General features: G+C 47.9%; 1 protein-coding gene across 1 annotated transcript in view; it reads right to left on the minus strand.

Annotated features, from left to right (window-relative positions):
* The window catches only part of TMOD1 (tropomodulin 1), a 58722-nt gene that overhangs the window by 7129 nt on the left and 30581 nt on the right, over positions 1-21012 (minus strand). The window contains exons 4-7 of the mRNA XM_007456383.1: positions 16661-16750; positions 15613-15743; positions 13761-13868; positions 8853-8996 (exon numbers count right to left, since the gene is read on the minus strand). Of these exons, the coding sequence (XP_007456445.1) occupies positions 8853-8996; positions 13761-13868; positions 15613-15743; positions 16661-16750 (473 nt within the window). The remainder of the gene's footprint in view (positions 1-8852; positions 8997-13760; positions 13869-15612; positions 15744-16660; positions 16751-21012) is intronic.

Raw genomic sequence — 21012 nt, forward strand, 5'->3', positions numbered from 1 at the left:
ACCTTCACATCGTCTAGTCTCAGGGAGATTTAAAAATCCTGCAGCCCAGGCTATCCCCCATACTAATTAAATCAGAATCACTGGCTGCATGATACTCAGGTGTCTGTGGTTTTTAAAACTCCCCAGGTGATTTCAATACACAGCCAGGTTTGCTAGCCAGTCCTTTAGCAATTTACAAGTAAAGAAACAGGCCCAGGGAGGGAAGAGGATTTGCCTAAGGTCCCACAGCAAGTTGGGACTCTGCCAGAGTTAGCCTCCTAAAGCCTCACTCTGATCATGCTAGTTCCCTACCCCCAAATCTATAGTGATCATCTGACAAAGATGAAAAGGACAGGAAAGGAAAACACAATAATACACAGTTTGGGGAAGGATATGATGAGGATATTCATCAGTCTCATTTATAAAAGTGGGGATAAAAGGGAAACAAACATTCATCAAGAGAGGGTTGCTCAAATAAATGATGGTTCAGCTTTATAATCGAACATGGGCAGCTGTACAATGATGGTGCGAATTGTCAGTTCCAGGCTGGAAAATATGCCATGACACAATATTGAGTAGACAAAACCTAGTGACAAAATGGGTCATATTTATGTAAAGTTACCTCTATTTCCCATATACATACATGTGCACTGAAAGGCCTGGGAGCATATTGGTGGTGGTGGAATTTGGGGGAGTTTTTGTTTTCTTCTTTGTATCTTCCTGTTTTGTTTGTGTTCTGTTGTATCTTACTGTGTTGTTTGAGTTTTATGTACAATAAGATATTAAAAAGTAAATATAATCTTAAAGAGGTTTGAAAAGACAGAGAAGGCAAGCTAACATCATATTTAATGATTAAAGACATTCCCCCTCAGAGCAGGAACGAGACAAGAAAATCGTCTTGGCTGTCAATTATGTAAGAAAAAGAAAGAAAAGTCACCATATTGGAAAGGAAGAAGCAAAACTATTCCTACTTGCAGATGACACAATACTGTATCTAGAAAATCCTAAGGAATCCACAAAAAACTATTGGCGCTATTAAACGAGTTCAGCAAGCTTGCAGGGTGTAAGATCGATATACAAAACCCAGCTGTGTTTCTATACACTAGCCATGAACAATCCAAAAATACAATTAAGACAATAATTCCATTTACAATAACATAAAAATATTTAGGAATAAATTTAATAAAAGAAGTAAAGACTTGCACGCTGAAAGCTATACCACAGCATTGTACATTAAGGAAGACCTGAATAAACATAAAAACATCCCATATTCACGGATCAGAAGACTTAATATTGCTAAGATGGCAAGACTGCCAAATTGATCTAAAGAAGCAGCAAGCAGAAACACATAACCACCTCCAATCACTTCCCACTGCCAATAACTGCTGCCATTTATTGAGAGCTTACTATGTTCCCAATGCCTTGTGCGCAACTTGCAGGGTCTCAATTCATTCAATAACCCAACAGGATAAGCCCCGCCTCCTCTTCAGCCTGGCACTCCAAGTGCTGCAGTTTAGTCCTTGCCTTTATTTCCTCTCTCAGTCTTTACTCAGCCTGGTTACCCCAGGGATGGGGAGTCTGGTACCTGGTACCTTGTGCAGGCAGAGGTCTATTTCTAAATGTTCATGTGCCCTCCTGCCTCCATGTGAATGCCCCTACCCTCTCGTACCCACCTGTTGGTGTATCCTTAGTGCTTTAATAGCCATCACAAATGCCCCCTTCCCCACGAGACCTTTCCTGATCCTTACCCCTGGAAACCATCCTTCCCCACTGGACACTCAAGTGGCCCACTGTATGTCCCTCTCTACTCCCGGCCCAGTCCGTCTGCATTACTGGGTCACCTGCCTCCACACTGTCTCTCCAAATAGACCTGTGTTGTTCAGTACAGCAGCCACCAGCGGCATATGGCTCTTTAACTTTAAATCTTTTTTAACTGACATAACATTAGTTTCAGGTATACAATATAATGATTCGATATTTGTATACATCGTGAAATGATCACCACAATAAGTCTAGTTAACATCCATCCCCATACACAGTTATCAATACAAAAAAGTGGGGTTTTTCTTACAATGAGGACTTTTAAGATTTACTGTCTTGGCAGCTTTCAAATATGCAATACAGCATTATTAACTATAGTCAGCATGCTGTACATTACACCCCCATGCCTTATGTATTACTGGAAGTTTGTACCTTTTGACTTCCCTCACCCATTTCACCCACTCCTTACCTCCCACCTCTGGCAACCACTAATCTGTTCTCTGTATCTATGAGCTTGGTTGGTTTTGCCTTTTGTTTTTTCTTAGATTCCACATATAACTGAGATCATATAGTATCTGTTTTTCTCTGTCTGACTTATTTTACATCACATAATACCCTCTAGGTCCATCCATGTTGTCACAAATGGCAAGATTTCATTCTTTTTTTATGGCTAAATAATATTCCATTGTATATACCACATTTGCTTTCATTCCATTCATCCATCAATGGACACTTAGGTTGTTTCTATGTCTCGCCTATTATAAATAATGCTGCAATGAAATGGGGATACATATATCTTTTTGAATTTGTGTTTTCATTTCCTTCCGATAAATACCCAGAAATGAAATTGCTGGATCATATGGTAGTTCTATTTTTAATTTTTTCAGGAATAGCCATACTGTTTTCCATAGTGACTACACCAATTTACATTCCCACCAATGGTGCACAAGGTTCCCTTTTCTCCACATCCTTGCCAACACTTGTTAATTCTTACCTTTTGATAATAGCCGTTCTAACTGTGTGAGGTGGTAGCTCATTGTGGTTTGATTTGCATTTCCCTGATGATAAGTGATGTTGAGCAACTTTTTATGTACCTGTTGGTCATCTGTATGTCTTCTTATTCAGATCCTCTGCCCACTTTTTAATCAGATTGTTTGGGTTTTTTTAAACTTTAAATTTAAGTAATTAAAATTAAATAAAATTTATGTGGAATCTAAAAAATAATACAAATGAATATATATAGCAAAACAGAAACAGACGCACAGATATAGAAAACAAACTAGTGGTTATCAGAGGGGAGAGGGAAGTGGGGAGGAGCAAGATAGGAATAGGCGATTAAGAGGTAAAAACTACTATGTATAAAACAGATAAGCAAAAAGGATATATTGTATAGCACAGGGAATTATAGCCATTATCTTGTAATAACTTATAATGGAGTATAATCTATAAAAATACTGAATCATATTATACTGGAGTGTAGTTGATTAAAAATGTTGTGTTGGTTTCAGGTGTGCATCGGGGTGGTTCACTTATACATGTGCGTGTATCTATTCTTTTTCAAATTCTTTTCCCATTTAGGTTATTACAGAGTGTTGAGTGGAGTTCCCTGTGCTATACAGTAGGTCCTTGTTCCTTATCTATTTTAAATATAGCAGTGTACAGGCAGTGTACTTTAAGGCACCACACCGTAGGATGTTTAAAAGAAACAAAAACGGACTTTGCCCTTGGGTTATTCTCTTTCAAGGCAAACAGGGAATAATAGGTTATACATATTTATCTTTGTTATAAACACACACGCGTGCCCGCACACACACACGCGCACACACACACACACAAACCCATCTGTTTGGATATACAGATGTTTTCCTAGGCCAAAATTTTAAGAAGAACTGATTGCTAAAGTTTTTGAGTGTGAAAGTGGGCAAGATTTTCAACTGTATTATTATAGAATGTATAGAAATAAAATCCAGTCTAGAAAAAAAATACTGAATCACTATGTTGTACACCTGAAAGTAATATAATGTTGCAAGGCAGCTATACTTCATTTAAAAATTAAATAAAATTTAAAATTCAGTTCCTCAGTTGCATTAGGCACATTTCAAGTGTGCAAGAGCCACTGGCTAGTGGCTACCATATTCGTCAGTGTGGATACAGAACATTTCTATCAACACGGAAAGTTCTGTTGGATGATGCTACCCTAGACTGTGAGCCCTTGGAGAGCACACAGTACCCTGTATCTCTAGGGCAAGGGCAAGGAATTGAATTGATTGGAAAAAATAGGAACAGGATCAATGCACAGCAACCCGGGAAGGTTGAGAAGACACATCAGCCCAACACCCAAATGGACAAGCATGGAACCGCAGCTGAGTCTCTTCACAGAGACCTCCTCCCAGGTATTATGAGTTTACTGGAGCTTGTATGGGTTCAGATGGGGCTTGGACCGCTGACTACGGCAGACAGAGGGAGGATGGTAAGATTCCACCAGCCTATCCGGCAAGGCTCCTGAAAGGGCTGGGAAGAGCTCAGGCCTGTCCTTGAAGGAGCCAGCACAGCCCTGGGCTCTGGCCGACTTGGCCCGGCAGATGATATAGAGACTGTCTGAGCCCCCAGTCCACTTCCTTTAGCACCTTTTCAAAATATGAAGCACATTCTCACTGTCAAATATTGGAGTGAAAAGTGAGAAATACGGCAAAGGGCCACCACACGTTGCCCGTGTCTTCATTGGGGCAGGGGTCCTGTTTTCAGGCCTCATCTGTGCTGAGGGGCAGGGAGAGTGCCCCACGCCCTGCGGGTCCTGGGAAGGGCCTGCTGGAGGGAGCTGGGGGTGCGGGGGAGGAGGGTGAATCAAGACAGGCGGAGAGCCGCCCCACCGTGGGCATAGGTCCGGCCGGGGATGTACAGGGCCTGCAGGCACCCCATGTGTGCTGCCTGCTTCCTGGGTGCCGGGAGGGCCTCTCCTGTCCATCCATAAATGCAGCCTGTCTGGAAGCTGGGCTCCTCAGTTCCAGCCCAGCTCTGACACTAACTTGATCCATGACCTTGGCCCAGCCTGTCCCTTCTCTGATCCTCGGTTTCCCCACCGAGGGGTAAAAGGAGGGCTGGACTAGGTGTATCTCAGCGCCCTGGGCTGCGGTCAGCCGCCACCTCCCACCCCAGCCTCACTGCCGTCCCAGGGCAACTCCAGGCGGCAAGAGAACATGGCCTGGAGGTAAAGAGAGCCTGGCTGAGTAAATAAACTGCCCCAGAGTCCTATTCCTGAATTTGTGTCCCAAGCCAGCCTGCGAGGAGGCTCCGTGTCACGTCGGGCAGAATGCCCCAAGTCCCTTTCTTTGGCGGTATAAGGAGAAAGGAGGACAGAGACTCTGACACAGGTTGCAGGTGCAGGGGCTGAGGAGAAAGCTGCGGCCTCCGGAGACCCTGGTGACTAACCAAGAACGAGGAATAAATCCAGCGCCACTCACCACCTCCTCTTTGCCACGCCGCCCAGAGCCCAGGCATCCCGGCACACTGTGAGAGGTGCAGGTGGCGTCCCCTAGCCCGGGCCAGCAGAGCCCCCTCCCCAGACTTCCCTCAGCCCACCCCTCCCCCACCAGGCCCCAGTCCAGTCTGTAGACTCCAGGCTCCCAGGAGCACCTCCCCACAGGCCCCCTGCATTTGGGCGGTCAGAGCCCCCTGTGGTCTCCTGGGCCCGGATGGCCTCGCCCGGCCCCCAATCCTCTCCTATCCAGCCAAGAACCATCTTCGCACAGCATGACTCTGACTGGCGCTGATAACAGCCCACAGACCACTTCCCCTCGAACCACCCATTCAGAGCCCTTTGGGCTCCTAAGTCCTTTCGTCGCTTTCCTCTGGCAGTCCCATTAATCTAGTTTGGTTTGGATGGGCTCCATGGCTTCCCCCTCTCCTTCTCTTTGTTTGTGTGGTTCCCTGCACCTGAGGCCGTGGCCACCCTCTGAGATACTGTCCACCCTATGGGTTTATCTCAAATTCCACCTCTTCCAAGAAGCCCTCCCTGATGCCTGCTCCTGACTGAGATTTCTCCCCCCAGTGGCCCACTGTCTGTGGCTTGCTGGGGCACCCGGTTGGATGGTCAGCTGTACACTTGTCCGTCTTCTTATCCAGTATGGAATCCCTAGAGGGCAGAGCCAGAGCCTCATTCACACACAGAGCCCAGCATAGCCCTGGGGTACAGCAGGCACTTATCAAACACTGAGATGAACTGAAGAAAGATGCTCCTGGGATGGGGTGGGGGCAGGTGGTGACCAGTGCCCTGGCCTGGCACCAAGGGAAAGGGACAGCTGAGAAAATCCAAGACCCACACACAACTACAGTAGGATTCAAGAGCCCACACAGGCACAGTTCATGGACTTTAGAGTCACAAAGACGTGGGTTCGAATCTTGCCTCTGTTACTTACTTACTGTGCGACCTCGGGCAGGGTACAGAACCTGCCTGGGCCTCAGTTTCTTCATCTACAATACTGGGGTGGGTTGTGACACCTACTCACAAAGAGTCTTTGCAAGCATTACATGAGATAATGGATATATGGTACCTGCTCAGTACATTAACTCTTAGAATAACGTGTAAACTCCCTAAGTCACCTTCCGAGTAATTATAAAAGTGAACAACGTCATAGTTCGCATCTCTTATCTCCTTAGAAGTAGAGATTCTTATTATCCCCATTTTACAAACGAGGAAACAGGCTCAGGGAAGTGAACGCCCTCGTACAGGGTGTTTAGCCAGGGTGAGGGTGATGGTCAGCACTGGCTCTGGGGAGACAGCACTGAGAGGAGTAGTGGGCAGCTCACTCCCTGTAAGCTGCCACTGCAATGACCTGAGGCCAGTGCACTGGGTCACCTTTGGCCAACGTTCTGCCCCAGGGCTCAGGTTTCAGCTGACCCTGGGTAGATCCTGACTCCCTGCCCGGGTAGGCCTGGAGTCACATGAGTGGCCAATCCCAGGGCCTGGCCCAGGGCTGCTGCCAAGCCTGCTCCATGCCTTTGTTCCATCTGATCTGCCTGAGATAAAGCAGGGTCAGCAACGGAAGAAAGGGTGGAAGTGATGGGGGCTGGGAATGGGTGATGCAACCGCAGGCCACTGGCATATGAGAAATGGAAGGTGTTGGATGCAGCAAACTCTCATGACAGGGCTGCTGCAGGCTGATGTGGCCTCTTCATATGAATTAGAGAAAAGTGCCTTCTCTGGGTGAATAAAGCCCCATACCAAGCTTTGGAGAGTAAAGTATGGGTTGGATTTTGCCCCCTGCCTCCTCATTGGGCAGTGAACAACATATACAAATATCCAGGGCAGCCCTGCTTATGAAGTGCCACTGCAGGGCCAAGCTCTGAGCCGGGTAATAGGATATGGACATGACTCAGACACTGCACTATCTTCTGAGAACCTCACAAGGAAGCTGAGGTGCTAGGAGAACACAGGGAAGGAGCACCTAACTCTCTTGGGGGGAGGCTTAGAGGCCCTGAGGCAGGCTGAAGGGAGAAGGCGGTGATATGCTGGCTCTTGGGAAAAAACAAACAGACAGACAAACAAACAAACAAACAAAAAGGTTGGATTTGTAGTGTTTGCCAATTTCCATAGTGTAACTACTCTCACTAGGAGTGACTTCAAGGTACCAGCGTGCCATCACTCAAGTGGAATTGAGAAGGGATGTGTACAGTCAGCTCCAGCATGCTGGTTCAAGCTGGCTCTAGAACCACTAGGAGAAAGAGAGGCTTCAACTGAATCCGGAAGGAAGAGGAGGATTTCTCTAGGCAGAGAAGGGGTAGGGGCAGGGGATGACATTCCAGGGGGAGAGAAAAGCAAGAGCTAAGACATGGAGGCGTGAAAGTAAGTAGGGAGCAAACTGTAAAGAGTTTTGAAGGTTTATGATTGCGGTGGGGGGGACCCTCAAAGTCTTCTGGAGGCTGGTGATGCTTTAGTTCTTGGCCGAGGTTACCTGCCTATTATGACTCATTAAGCTGTGCATTTAACTTCTATGCACTTTTCTCTCTGTTTGTAGTATTTTTCAATAAGGATAAGAAAGTAGAGATAATCTCATTCAGGGACAACCAGTGTTTACAATTTTGTTATAGTTCCACCCCATCTTTTTCCTATATACATATGTATATGACCATTCAGCAAACGTTTTCATGTAGGGGAAAAAACGCCCAAGTTCCCTATCCATAAACCATAAAGAAGAAAGCATTTTAGCACTGGAAGCAACACGGTGTACTGGAGGGAGTGTGGGCTTTAAAGTCAGAGACCTGCATTCAAATCCTGCTTCCGAAAGTGCTCACTTGGCGGCCCTGAGAAAGCTGCTTGCCTTCAGATTCTCTGAGCTGTTTTCTCTTCTGCAAACTGAGACTGATAACACCCATATCCTGCAGAGTTGCTGGGAAGATCAGAGATGATGTGTATAAGGTGCACAGCACAGAGCCTGCCCCCCAGGACACCGTCGACACATGCAACATACAAGATACTCTTATTAGCATTGTCTTAGAAAGTTGGAACTGAAAGAGTCGCCCTGAAAATAAATGACTGAACCACAGAAGGTATAGAGGAATGATAACCCTGTAAGGATAAAGGCAAACTAGAATTTGCCCAGTGAGTAACCTTCATGGTAAGAAGACCCAAAAGCCCATTGAGTGTGTGTGTGTTGGGGGGGGTGACTCATGAAAATGGGGATGTTTAGCCTAGTGAGGAAGATTCCAATGGTTTATAAAACCTGTGCACCAGATGTGTCCGGTGTGCAGCAGAGAACAGAGTTAAACTCAACAAACAGCACTTATAGGGAGCTGATTTCTATTGGATATAAGGAAGGATATTCTCACTGAGAATGAAAGGGGTTATCTCGGTAAGGAGTGAGCTCCCCATCGCTAGGGGGTATCCAAGCAGAAGGTGGAGGAGCACTTGGCGGGAATGATGAAGAAGGAAGGTGAGCATGGTGGAGGGTGTGGACTGGACAACCTTGGAGGTCCCTTAAAGTTGGGCTCTGGTGCTTTTATAAGCAGCAGCATCTGCTCTGTCCAGCAGCATCTAGTCCATACGGCAGCAAGCGGGAAAGTACAGAATGGCGAGCATCAAGTGAAGGACACAAGGAGACCTTCCCCCATCTTACCTGGTTATCGATCTTCAGTTCCACCAGAGAAGTGTTGTATGGAAGAGCTTCCACCAGGCGCAGGATCCCGGCTCCGGAAATGAAGTTGGACTCCACGTTCAGTGTCTTCAACACCTTGTTCACCTTGAGCATCTCAGCAAGGGCCTTGAACCAAAGGAGAAAATGCAGGGTACCCATGAGTTAGCCTGATCAAGGCTGGAGCCCCTGTGGGTAGAACCTAAAACACTGAGGGAGCCTTGCTGGGAGTGAGAGTCCCTTGCACACCGTCAGGGGCCAGGCAAGACAATCTCCACAACTTCCTTCACCAAGCACTACTCTGTCTCTCCTCCCCTCCAACTTGCCATGGCCCCGAACCCCTAGCTGGAGATTTACAGCTCCTTCGCCTGCATCCAAAGCCTCTATTACCTGGTTCTCCCACTCTGATCAGCCTCAACTCTGGCTGCCAGTCTTGGTGGGGCTACTCTCCGTTCCCCGGGCACACAGTGCTTTCCCTCTGCTCTGCCTTTGCTCATCCTGTCCCTGCCACCTGGAATGCTCTTTCCTTTCTGCTTCACTCATTCAAACCCTGTCCCTCCTTTAAGGCCATTCTCAGTGCCCCTTTCTCCAAGAGCCTTTGCTGATGCCCCTCAGCTAGCTGTGCCTGCCCTCTTGAACCTCACAGACTTTATCCATAACCTCCCTCAAGGAACTTGTATTCCTGCGTTTAGAGTTGTTTTTATTCTGGCGTTGGTTCCGCCATTAGCCTATGTACTCTTGGTGGGCTGATGGTCACCTTATTCATCCCATGGTGCCCTCCAACCCACACAGTGTCCAGCACATAGTAGGTCCTCGGTCACTGTTCACTGAGTGACTAGTGGAGTCCCAACCTCCCTATATGCTCTCCACTTGTCTCTTCTATGTCCCTGTTGTAATTCCATGGAGTCGCCATTCTCTCTGAGCAGCAGAGAGGGGAGCCTGGGAAGCCATCCCGCTGGGCAAGTGGCCGGGCAAACCGGAGGGGAGGAGCTCGGGTGGCCCCAGCACGTTTTGGAGGACTTCAGCCAGGGGCGCAGATGATAATCAGAGCCTCTAAAGGAAATGAGGTGATTAGCAGGTGATAGAAATGACGTGTCACAGAGGAAAGGAGACACCAGCAGCTGATGGGCCAGGATGTATGATCAGTGGGCCCTGGTTGTCTGAAATGATGATCTGATCCAGGAATGCCCTTCCCACTGGCCCTGCTTGCTGAAACCTTTGCGAGGCTCAGCTCCCAGGATGCCCTCTGAGACAAAATCCTCAGCTCCCCCTGCTTCCGTGTACCCCAGGATGACATGTCAGCTTCCTCTGTGACCCTGAGTAGGTTGGACCCTCCTGAGGGGAGGGACTGAGTCTGTGCCCGCTCCACAGCACCCTTCTTACTCCCCAGGAAAGGCCTGGCCTGATAATCGAAAAATTTAACAACCAGTATGTCAGTGCACCAGGCCAATCCAAGTAGACACACTAGTGGCTGAGCTGGTCCTGGAGGCACTGTCATGCCAGGTGTCAACTCTTTGTTTGCTGGATCAGAGTGGAGGAACGGGCAGGAGAAGAGCTGGGGCAGGCAGTGGGGGCACTAGCAGAGCTCTGGAAGCCTGTTTACCAATTGTTCCGGAAGTATTTTCATCTTCAACAATGGGTATCCTGGTGTGAAGGGGCTGACATCAGCTGTTGGCCTGGCACAGGGTCAATTCCCCACAAACATTCGTGGAGCTGAGCTGAGTGCCAGCATGCACGGGTATAGTTTCTGATCCATGACATAGCAGTGGACAGGGCATGTGGCTTTGCCAGCTGTTTCTCTGTGGGCAAACTCAGGATCTACCAAGATGTCCTGAGGTCAGAGGACATCTATCTAGAGGTTCTCCACTGGCAGCAGTGAGAGACTATGAGCCACTTCCATCACTTCAAAGACATCAAAGGAAATGTCCTATGTATTTCAAAGATCAGAAAATAATTGATGGCTATGAATGGACTTCAAAGCAAGGAAAGTTATTAGGGATAAAGAAGGGTAGTACCCTGAGAAAACCATAATTCAAAAAGAGTCATGTACCAAAATGTTCACTGCAGCTCTATTTACAGTAGCCTGGAGATGGAAACAACCTAAGTGCCCATCATCGGATGAATGGATAAAGAAGATGTGGCACATATATACAATGAAATATTACTCAGCCATAAAAAGAAATGAAATTGAGCTATTTGTAATGAGGTGGATAGACCTAGAGTCTGTCATACAGAGTGAAGTAAGTCAGAAAGAGAGAGACAAATACCGTATGCTAACACATATATATGGAATTTAAGAAAAAAAAAATGTCATGAAGAACCTAGGGGTAAGACAGGAATAAAGACACAGACCTACTGGAGAATGGACTTGAGGATACGAGGAGGGGGAAGGGTAAGCTGTGACAAAGCGAGAGAGAGACATGGACATATATACACTACCAAACGTAAGGTAGATAGCTAGTAGGAAGCAGCCGCATAGCACAGGGAGATCAGCTCAGTGCTTTGTGACCACTTGGAGGGGTGGGATAGGGAGGGTGGGAGGGAGGGAGACGCAAGAGGGAAGAGATATGGGAACATATGTATATGTATAACTGATTCACTTTGTTATAAAGCACCACCATTGTAGAGCAATTATACTCCAATAATGATGTAAAAAAAAAAAGAAGAAGGGTAGTATATAACGATAAAGGGGTCAATTATCCAAGAAGACATAACAACCTTAATGAGTGCCTGCCTTATGACAGAGCATCAAACTATATGAGGCAAAAACTAATAGAATTGCAAAGAGAGATAGATGAATCCACTATCATAGTTGGAGACTTCAATACCCCTCTATGGATATGGACAGATCCAGCAGGCCAAAGATCAGGAAAGACATAACTGAACTCAACGACACTGTCAATCGACTAGATATAATTGATATCTATAGACTACCATCCAACAATAGCAGAAAACACATTCTTCTTGTGTGCACAGGGAACATTCACCAAGACGGACCACGTTCTGGGCTGTAAAACACATCCTAACAAATTTAAAAGAACAGAAATCATACAATGTCTGCTCTCAGACCACAGTGGAATCAAACCACAAGTGAATAACAGAAAGATAACTAGAAAATTCCCAAATACATGGAGATTAAACAATACACTTCTAAATAACACATGGGTCAAAGAAGAAATCTCAAGATAAATTAAAAAGTATTTTGAACTATGACCAAGTGGGATTTATCCCATGTATACAAGGCTGGTTCAACACTGGAAAATCAATTAATATAATTCATCACATCAACAAGCTAAAAAAGTAAAATAGTCATTTCGATAGATGATAAAAAAAGCATTTGACAACATCCAACATCCATGCATCATAAAAACTCTCAGTAAACCAGGAATAGAGAGCAATTTCCGTAAACTGATAAAGAATATCTACAAAAAAATCTACAGTTAGGGACTTCCCTGGTGGCACCGTGGTTAAGAATCCACCTGCCAATGCAGGGGACACGGGTTCGAGCCCTGGTCTTGGAAGATCCCACATGCCATGCAGCAACTAAGCCCGTGCGCCACAACTACCTAGCCTGCACTCTAAAGCCCGCGAGCCACAACTACTGAGCCCACGTGCCACAGCTACTGAAGCCCGTGCGCCTAGAGCCCGTGCTCGGCAACAAGAGAAGCCACCGCAATGAAAAGCCCATGCACCATAACGAAGAGCAGCCCCCGCTCACTGCAACTAGAGAAAGCCCTCACGCAACAACGAAGACCCAATGCAGCCGAACATAAATAATAATTAAAAAAACAAAACATAATACCATTTATATTAGCACCCCAAACAATGAAATACTTAGGTATAAAGCTAACAAAATATGTACAAGATCTATATGAGCACAACTAAAAAACTCTGATGTATGAAATAAAAAAAGAACTAAATAAATGGAGGTATATTCTATGTTCATGTACAAGAAAACTCAGTATTGTCAAGATATCAGTTCTTCCCATTTTCATATAGATTCAATGCAATCTCAATCGAAATCCCAGCAAGTTATTTCGTGGATATCAACAAACTAATTGCTACTAAATGGTTAATTACCATGCCTGGTAGGCTAATCCCTGTACCTTTTTACCTGCTATTAGTATTGTAGTAGTCACGCTGTACTGTTATCCTTTAGCTGTCTGCATGGCTGGATGGGCCATTATATTCATGAAAGTGGGAGCTATGACTGTCTTGGTCACAGTTGTATTCTCAGAGCCTAATTCACTGCTGGGCACAGAGAGACTCCATAAATATGTGTTGAATGTTTTTCTTTTTTCTAAAAACGAATTGATGGCTACTTTATAATAAGTACAATTTAATCTAATCAGCAATATCTTTAAGACATAGGTAAGAAACAAATAAAATTGGTCGTTGGGAACCATTGATGAAGACAATAATTTTTAGATATGGAGAAACTTGAGGACCAGGGAGGGGCGGACCCTTGTCTACTCATGACATGCTGAGTGGTGAGAGAGCCGGCTTTAGGGTACATTTGACTTGTTTTTAAATCTCAGCTCCACCTCTCACTTGCTGTGCAACTTTGGACAAAGCAAGTTGCCTGAGCTCCCTTTCCCTCAGGTTCTTCATCTGTAACGTGGGGAGCCCTGCACCTCTGGGATCAGGGGTGGTTATGGAGATCAACCACCGTGGAGGATAATGTACAGATGGTGCCTGGGTAATGGCTGTTCTGTCCATGTCCTCTCCTGGCTCCTAGCCCAGTGCCTTTCACCACTTCACACCACACCACACCACACCACACCACACAGGGTTCTTCGTCCGTGGCACATGGCCAGTCCTGAGGCGACAAATGTCAGCCTTCCTGTTTCTATGGCTCCCACTGTCAATGCAGCCGATCAGAAAGGTACATACAAATGCCACGGGGTCATTGCTCCGTGTCCCCACGACGCTGAACTTCTTTACATACGCGTTGTCTTTCAGGGCTTCTGCGTACGCCTTGAGGGTGGGTATGGGGATATTCTGTAGAGAGAAAGGCAAGCAGTGACCAGCAGCCCCTGTCAGGGGCGGGCAGGGCAGAGAGATGGGGCAGCAGCTCTCTCACACGTGCAACCCGATTCCCTGCAAGTCCCTGACCCAAAAGCTGAATATGGGCAAAGGGTTCCTGCTTTGCCCCAGATGGCTGAGATTGGAGGAGAGCTTTCGGGTAAACAGACTGAGAAAATCCTCCCTGAAAATTTCACACAGGGCCTGTAACTTTCCCTTTGTACATGCGGAGACCGGAGGAGGAGGAACACATCAAGGCAAAGGATGCAGAAGAGTGCTGTGGCGAGAGCTCAGGTCCGGGGGTGTGGGAGAGGGCAGGGGCTTGGCCTCCGCCCCAGCACTGGCAATGTTTCTGACTCACTGTGTGACGCTGGGGAAGTCTCTGCTCCTCTCTGGGTTTGTTTCTGGAAAACTAAGGTGTGGCATGGCCCTAGATGATCTCTAAGAGACATCCGTCCCAGGGGATCTCAGCCCTGCCACACATCAGAGGTGCCTGGGGAACTTTCACAAAGTGCTGATGCACAGGCCTTCCCCGGACCAATAAGATCAGACTCTCTGTGGGGAGAGGGCAGGGGCATTGGCATTTATTTATTTTTTAATCTGCTCAAGTGAAAACCACTGATCTAGTCCAACTGCCTCACGTGCAGAGGGGAAACTGAGGCCTGGAGAGGGCCGAGCCCTTGCCTGAGGCCTCACGGTGAAGACACAGGGCCGTGGCCGGGTTCCACTCCCCCATGCCTCCTGGTACGCACTGCCAGGGTGCACGGCTCTGAATTGTGCCAGCGTCTCCCACTGTGCACACGGCAGACAGCGGAGGCGCCCGAGAGAGAGAGCCTGGCTGTGGTTGAACTGATCTCTTATTTCAGAGTGTCACTTTAGCCCCCGTGGGAGCAGAGCATGGGAAGGCCAGGTGCAGGAGAACACTGCGGGCGCAGGTTTCTGATCTGATTGTGCCGCGGGGCTGGCAGCCACTTAAAAGAAAGTGGAGAAGAAAGGAAAGGGGAGCCGGGGAGTGAGGGGCCCACTTCTTATCTTACATCCACACCCCCCGAGAACTAATCCCTCTGGTCCCTGGGCTGAGCAGGTGGGTAGGCAGCTGGGCCTGCTTCTGAATTCCTCCTGCAGCCTGTCCAGGGTAGGACTGCCTGTCCATCCGTCCCCGCTCTGCCCTTAGTGGTCACACAGGAAAGGTCCGGAGAGATGTGCGCTGACGGCTTGGAATATGTCTTTGGACATTTGGGCTGACAGTTCCCTTCTAAGGTTGCAGAATGAGGCTGAATATGTGCATGCTACACTGGTTCAGGGCTAGGTCCCTCCCCGGGCTTGGGTTACCCCATGAACCTGGTGGGCCCCGGGCTTTTCCAGCCTCGGGATCCCATGTGGCCATATGTGTCTGACTCATGATTTTATCTCAGAGAAGCTCTCAGTGTTTTGAATAAGGTGGCGGGTTTCCAGAGCCGAAGCTGGGTTGGCCTGTGGTGAACATCTGGGTCTGATGTCAGTCCCCAAAAGAAACCAGGACCATGGGCTGTGCTGGTTTACACTATCCTCCCTCCGAAAGCTTCTGTCTCTATTCCCGATCCAGAAGCACCCAGAGTCCAAGCAGGACCCTGCTGTCTCCGCACAGCCAGGCCCGGGTCGTCTGGGTCTGGGTGGCACTAGACATGGCTTCCCCACCTCCCCGCAACAGGGCAAGTGGAGTGAAAGGGGTTAACCTCACCCGGATGTTGTTGAGGTTGACCTCTTCAAGTTTGGGGTCGTTGCTCTTTATCCGCTCCAGCGTTTCATCCAAGTCTGTTGCATTTGGCTCTTCATCAGGCACAGGCTTGTATTGTGTAGGTTTGATCACACCTAGAGTGACCGACAACAGGCAGGTGGCTCACAGAGATGGGGCGTCACTCACCCTCGACATAAGGACACCGGAACGAAGCGGCAGCAGAGCTCAGGGACATGGAAGGCTGGGCATCTCAGGGGCCATGGGGGATGGGGGCAGGCAATGGGCGGGGCCAGGAGTCTGGGCCCTACTTGGACTCTGCCTCTGCTGTCCTGCAACAACTGGGTGAATTCGCTAAACTGTCTGAACCTCGGTGTCCTCATCTGTAGAATGTGAATGAGTCGTTCTACCCAGTGGGCTCTTGTGAGGGTAAAATGAAGCCTGGATGGGAAAGAAATGTGTAGGCCTTCCAGAGGGAGGGATAATTGCGCGTTGGGTGCCCTCGTTTCTCTTTGGGGCCAAAATGCCAGCTTGGAACAATGCAGCGGAGCAATTCAGACAATGCAATATTGGCACAGGAAAGGACAAGGAGACTCGTGGAGCAGGAGAGGCATCCGGAGACAGACCCAAGTGGACACGTGGACATTTATGATCAAGGTGGAGTTCCAAACCAGAGGTGAAAGGATGAACTTTACACAGAGTGGTGTTGGGACAACAGGATATTGATTTAAAAAAATGAAAGTTCAATCTCATCTCACACCACACACAGACATGAACTCTAGGAGGATTAAGAAGTTGAATATAAGAAGTAAACCTCTAAGACTTACAGAAGAAAATACAGGAGGATGTTTCGTTAATACTGGGAGGGGGAGGGTCTTTGTAAATACGTCACAAAATCCCAGGAGAGTAAAAGGAAAAAGTGGATAGATTTGGCTTTATAGAATTCGAAATCTTCTGCAGTGAGCCAGAGAGCGGGCAGAGGCAGCAAGACGTGGGAGGACCCCTCACTTCCAAGGTGCCCTCGCTGGGGGCAGGGAGGGGTGCCCGTACTCACTGTTGAGTCCCTCCTTGTTCACGATGGAGCTGCTGCCCAAGGCCTGGTAGTACTGCTGGTTGCTCATGAGCGTGTGCATGCCCAGGATAGCTGCGGGGACACGAAGGGCCCATGACGCGCCTCTCAGACAGAGAGCCTTCTGGGCACGGACATTCCATGCCCCAGGAAGTTTTGCTCACAGAAATGGCAAGAAACACTTGCATGTAAACTTTTAAATTTTATTTGGTTTTTACTCTTGCCTCTATTGACGTGACTATCGAATCTCCATCCCCAGCCTAGGTTCCTCTGTCCCTGGACTCAGATTCCTAGATGGCCCTCTGATGTCCCACTGGCACGTCCAACCCAACTTGGCCAAAATGGAACTCCTCTCTCCCGACAACAGCCTCTTCCTTTGGCTCACATTCCATCTGGTCATCCTGCCTGTCCCTCGGGGTAGACCCTCAGTCACATGGCACCCCTTCCCCTAAATCCTCACCCTCCTATACAGAGCCTCTCATCTGTCCCACCTCGCACTCCATCACCTCTGTCCTGGTTAAGGCCCTATCAGTTCTCGCCTGTATTATTATCACAGCTGTGCAATCACTGGTACTCTGGCCTCAGTCTCTTCCTATCTTCCCCCACCAGCATTCAGCACAGAGCAGCCAGAAAGATCTCTCTGGAAAGGCAAACCTAACCACATCCCCCCGTGATCAGTCATTCTTTGATCCATTCATTTGTTTGATATTTACCAAGTGCCAGCATCATGTGTCCAGCTCCAGGGGGGTGGGGACGGTGAGGAACAAGAAAGACAGGGGCTCTGCCATGTAGGTTACAGTCTGCTGGGAATGAGGAACTAAGCAGGTACCCACACAATCAAAAATGTAAGTGCTAAGTGTTGTAAAGAAAAAGTTCAGTGTGTTCTGGGAGAAGAAAACAGAGAAACTTGGGATGAGAGAGATGAATATAGATGTTGGCCAAGTTAAGAGAAAGGAGGTAGAACATTCTGGGCAGAGGGATGGTGGGTGGGAAGCCCTAGGCTTGGGGAGTGGAAGGCCAGGGAAGGAGGGGGAAGCTGAAGATGGATAGAGATGAAGTTGGACATGTGGCAGAGGTCAACAGGTCCTCACCAAATGCTTATGTCGGGCTAGAGAGTACACTGTACATCAGTGACACTCAGTCTGGTTGTGCGTCGGAATCACTGGGACTCTTTTGAAACTCCTGATGCCCACGACTCCCCCAGACCAATTAAACCACAATCCCTGAGCTGGGGCCAGGCATCTGCCTTTTTTAAAGCTCCCCAGGTGGTTTCACCGGGCAGCTGAGGTTGAGAACACTGCCTAATGCCATCCCCCTTAATCTTCACAACAACCCTTTGGAGTAGATTTTATTCAAATAGGCAAGGCCACATCCTACAGGGTCTTCTAGGTCCAGGTAAGGAGCTCAAATGTCTTTTTCTAGGCGTGGCCTGAGCAGGGAGTGAGATGGTCTGACTCAAGTTCTGTGACTGTTATCAGGCTGAATGTGGAGCACTGACTAGAGGGGAGGGATGGGCATGCAGGACCATGAGGCTGGTGCAGCATCCGCCTGGGAGGACGGTGCCTTGTGACTCCAGAGTCTGGCTTCACTGGCCCTCCCCGGGGCTGGCCCTGCTTCAATAGCCTTGTCCCTCGCCCACGCCCTTTCTGCTCCGACAACACAAATGGTCACTGCTCAGCAGATGCTCCTGCTTCTGCCAATGCTGCCTGTCTGCTGGCAATCCTCTCTCCATCTGCACTGCCCACTGCTGAAATGACCCCCGGAAGAGTTTTGAGATTTAGCAAATAAAAATACAGGATACCCAGTTAAACTGTAATTTCAGATAAACAATGAAAAATGTTCTAGTATAAGTACATCCCATTCAGTATTTGAGACCTTCTTATATTAGAAACTTATTCATCATTTATCTGAAATTCAGATCCAACTGAGCATACTATATTTGATCTAACAACTCTACCTCCCCATCCTTTAAGTTTGGAATAATGCTTCCTCCCCCAGGGAGTCCTCCTGGATTACACCTTCTCTCTCTGTAGCTTTCTCACAGCACCTGGTGTCCTTATCACAGTATATAGTCAACACAGTGTTAGAGCTTTCTGGGTACATGCATGCTTCCCCTACTGGACTGTGGGCTTCCGGAGGTCAGGGAAGAATATTATCTCTCTTCTACCTCTTCCAGAAGATGGTATTTGGTAAACATTTGCTCATTTAAAAAAATTCCCCTGGCCATTTCATTAGACACGATTTCTAGTTAGAGAGACAACAGCGAGCCTTTAGTGAAGACTCAAAAGAACCAAGTTCCAGCCCTGACTCTGCCCCTGATGCTGTGTGACCTTGGGTAAGTCCCCTCCCCTCTCTGGGCTTTAGCCTCCTCTGTACAATGAGGGGTGAGACCAGACCATTGGTTCTCAATCATGGCTGCATATACAAATTACCCGCGAGCTTTACGACAATACCAGTGCTCCTCCTGAACAAACTGATTCGAATCTCTGGAGATGTATTTTTAATCTCCTTGGATGATTTTTGATGCTTAGTGGGAGCTACAAACCACAAGACAAGATGATCTCAAAGTACCTTCTGTTTCTCACATTCTAAGAGTCTTCTCTGCTAAAATTAGACTTGCCTGCTCATCGCTAAGGAGAACTGGTAAGGAGAGAGGCATCTGCACTGTTTTGAGCTCTCTGGGCTTTAATTTAGGCTGCGTTTCTGTGGGCGGAGGGAGCTGAAGCCTGCGTCAGCAGCAGGTGAATCAGATCACCTGGAGTCACCTTCTCTTCCAGCTCCCATATAGAGAGCGGCTTTGGTGGTGGTTCTGGGATGCTGCTGGGATTCTAGGTTTGGAAAAACAGTTTGGAAAGGTTGCTGGAATCGTAGGAAAGATGTAACCTCATATGGCTGGCTGGTCTTGCTTAGAGTGTATAGAGAGGTGGAAAATGGAAAATGCATTTTGTGCTTGGACAATAGCTTCTTGTAATGGTCCAGAAAGAGAGGGCAGAGGCAGGAAGGTTACAAGGAAGTGCTGGGGGACAGAGGAAGGAGACTTGGGCTCCAGTCTGGGCCTTGGTACTAATTTGCTGGGTAACCCTGTCCAGGTCACTTCTACTTTTGGGTCCTCGGTGTTCTCACCTGTAAAATGGACTATGTTTGAAGGATGATCTCTTACCTTCACATGGGACTTAATAGCCACATGGCAATTTCTCATCTTCTTACGCTGTTTGATTTTTACAGCAAGGATCCAGGGCAGTTACTGTCGGTCCCCACTTTTCCAGCAGGCTCAAGAGGGAAATGGTTGGTCAAAGACCGTTCGATGAGGACCCTCCTGGCTTCTAAGTTAGTGTCCCCACCCACACCTCTACACACTAGGTCACCAACAGGTTCTAAAACTTGTCCTCAACTTCAGAATTCTAAGGACAGATAACAATATATTCTAGGAGGTAATGTATATCAATAGGAGCCCTAAGAAAAATAAAATGACTTTGCAGTTCAGAGGAGATTAGAGTTCTAAGAAGGAAGGAGGGAAGGAGGGAGGGAAGGAGGGAGGGAAGGAGGGAGGGAAGGAGGAAGGGGAGAGGCCAAGCTAAATCTCCACTGCTGAGCAGAATGCTTGGTGGCTCTGAAGCCAGTATTTCCTCTCCCACCCTAAGCACCAAATCATGACTTTATCCTTGTTTGGTTTTGCACATTCCATGTCACCAGGAGTGAGTGACAGAGAAAAAGCGCACATCAACATTGCTTGTTGCTTCATTCTTTTTTCAAAAAATAAATTTATTTATTTCTATTTATTTATTTTTGGCTGCATTGGGTCTTCGTTGCTGCATGCGGGCTTTCTCTAGTTGTGGTGAGCGGGGGCTACTCTTCGTTGTGGTGCGTTGGTTTCTCATTGCAGTGGCTTCTCTTGTGGAGCACGGGCTCTAGGCACGCGGGCTTCAGTAGTTGTGGCACATGGGCTCAGTATCTGTGGCGCACGGGCTTAGTTGCTCCGCGGCACGTAGGATCTTCCCGGACCAGGGCTCGAACCCTCTTCCACTGGGATGCATCTCCCCGCCTAGTTCACCTCTACTCTTCCTCCTTTCGTCTCAGCTTCAGTCCCCACTCTCATCTTGCAGCCCCACCTCCTCACTCGGCCCTTTCTCCCTCCGACACTCACTCCCACTTGTCCTTCCACGTTGGCCTCAGTGTTTGTTTAACCTCGGCTCCTCGAGGGCAGGAACCGGGCCGCTTTCTTACGATTGGTCCAGAGCAATCGGAGGCTTAGTTAATGGAAATGCTCTGCCTGGGAGCTGAGTTGTGGGGAGCAGAGATGACCTGAAGACCCTGTGCCCAGCGCATCCTCCTCTTCT

This window comes from Lipotes vexillifer, unplaced genomic scaffold, assembly GCF_000442215.2.
Source record: "Lipotes vexillifer unplaced genomic scaffold, Lipotes_vexillifer_v1.1 scaffold630, whole genome shotgun sequence".
In the NCBI taxonomy this organism is placed as follows: domain Eukaryota; kingdom Metazoa; phylum Chordata; class Mammalia; order Artiodactyla; family Lipotidae; genus Lipotes; species Lipotes vexillifer.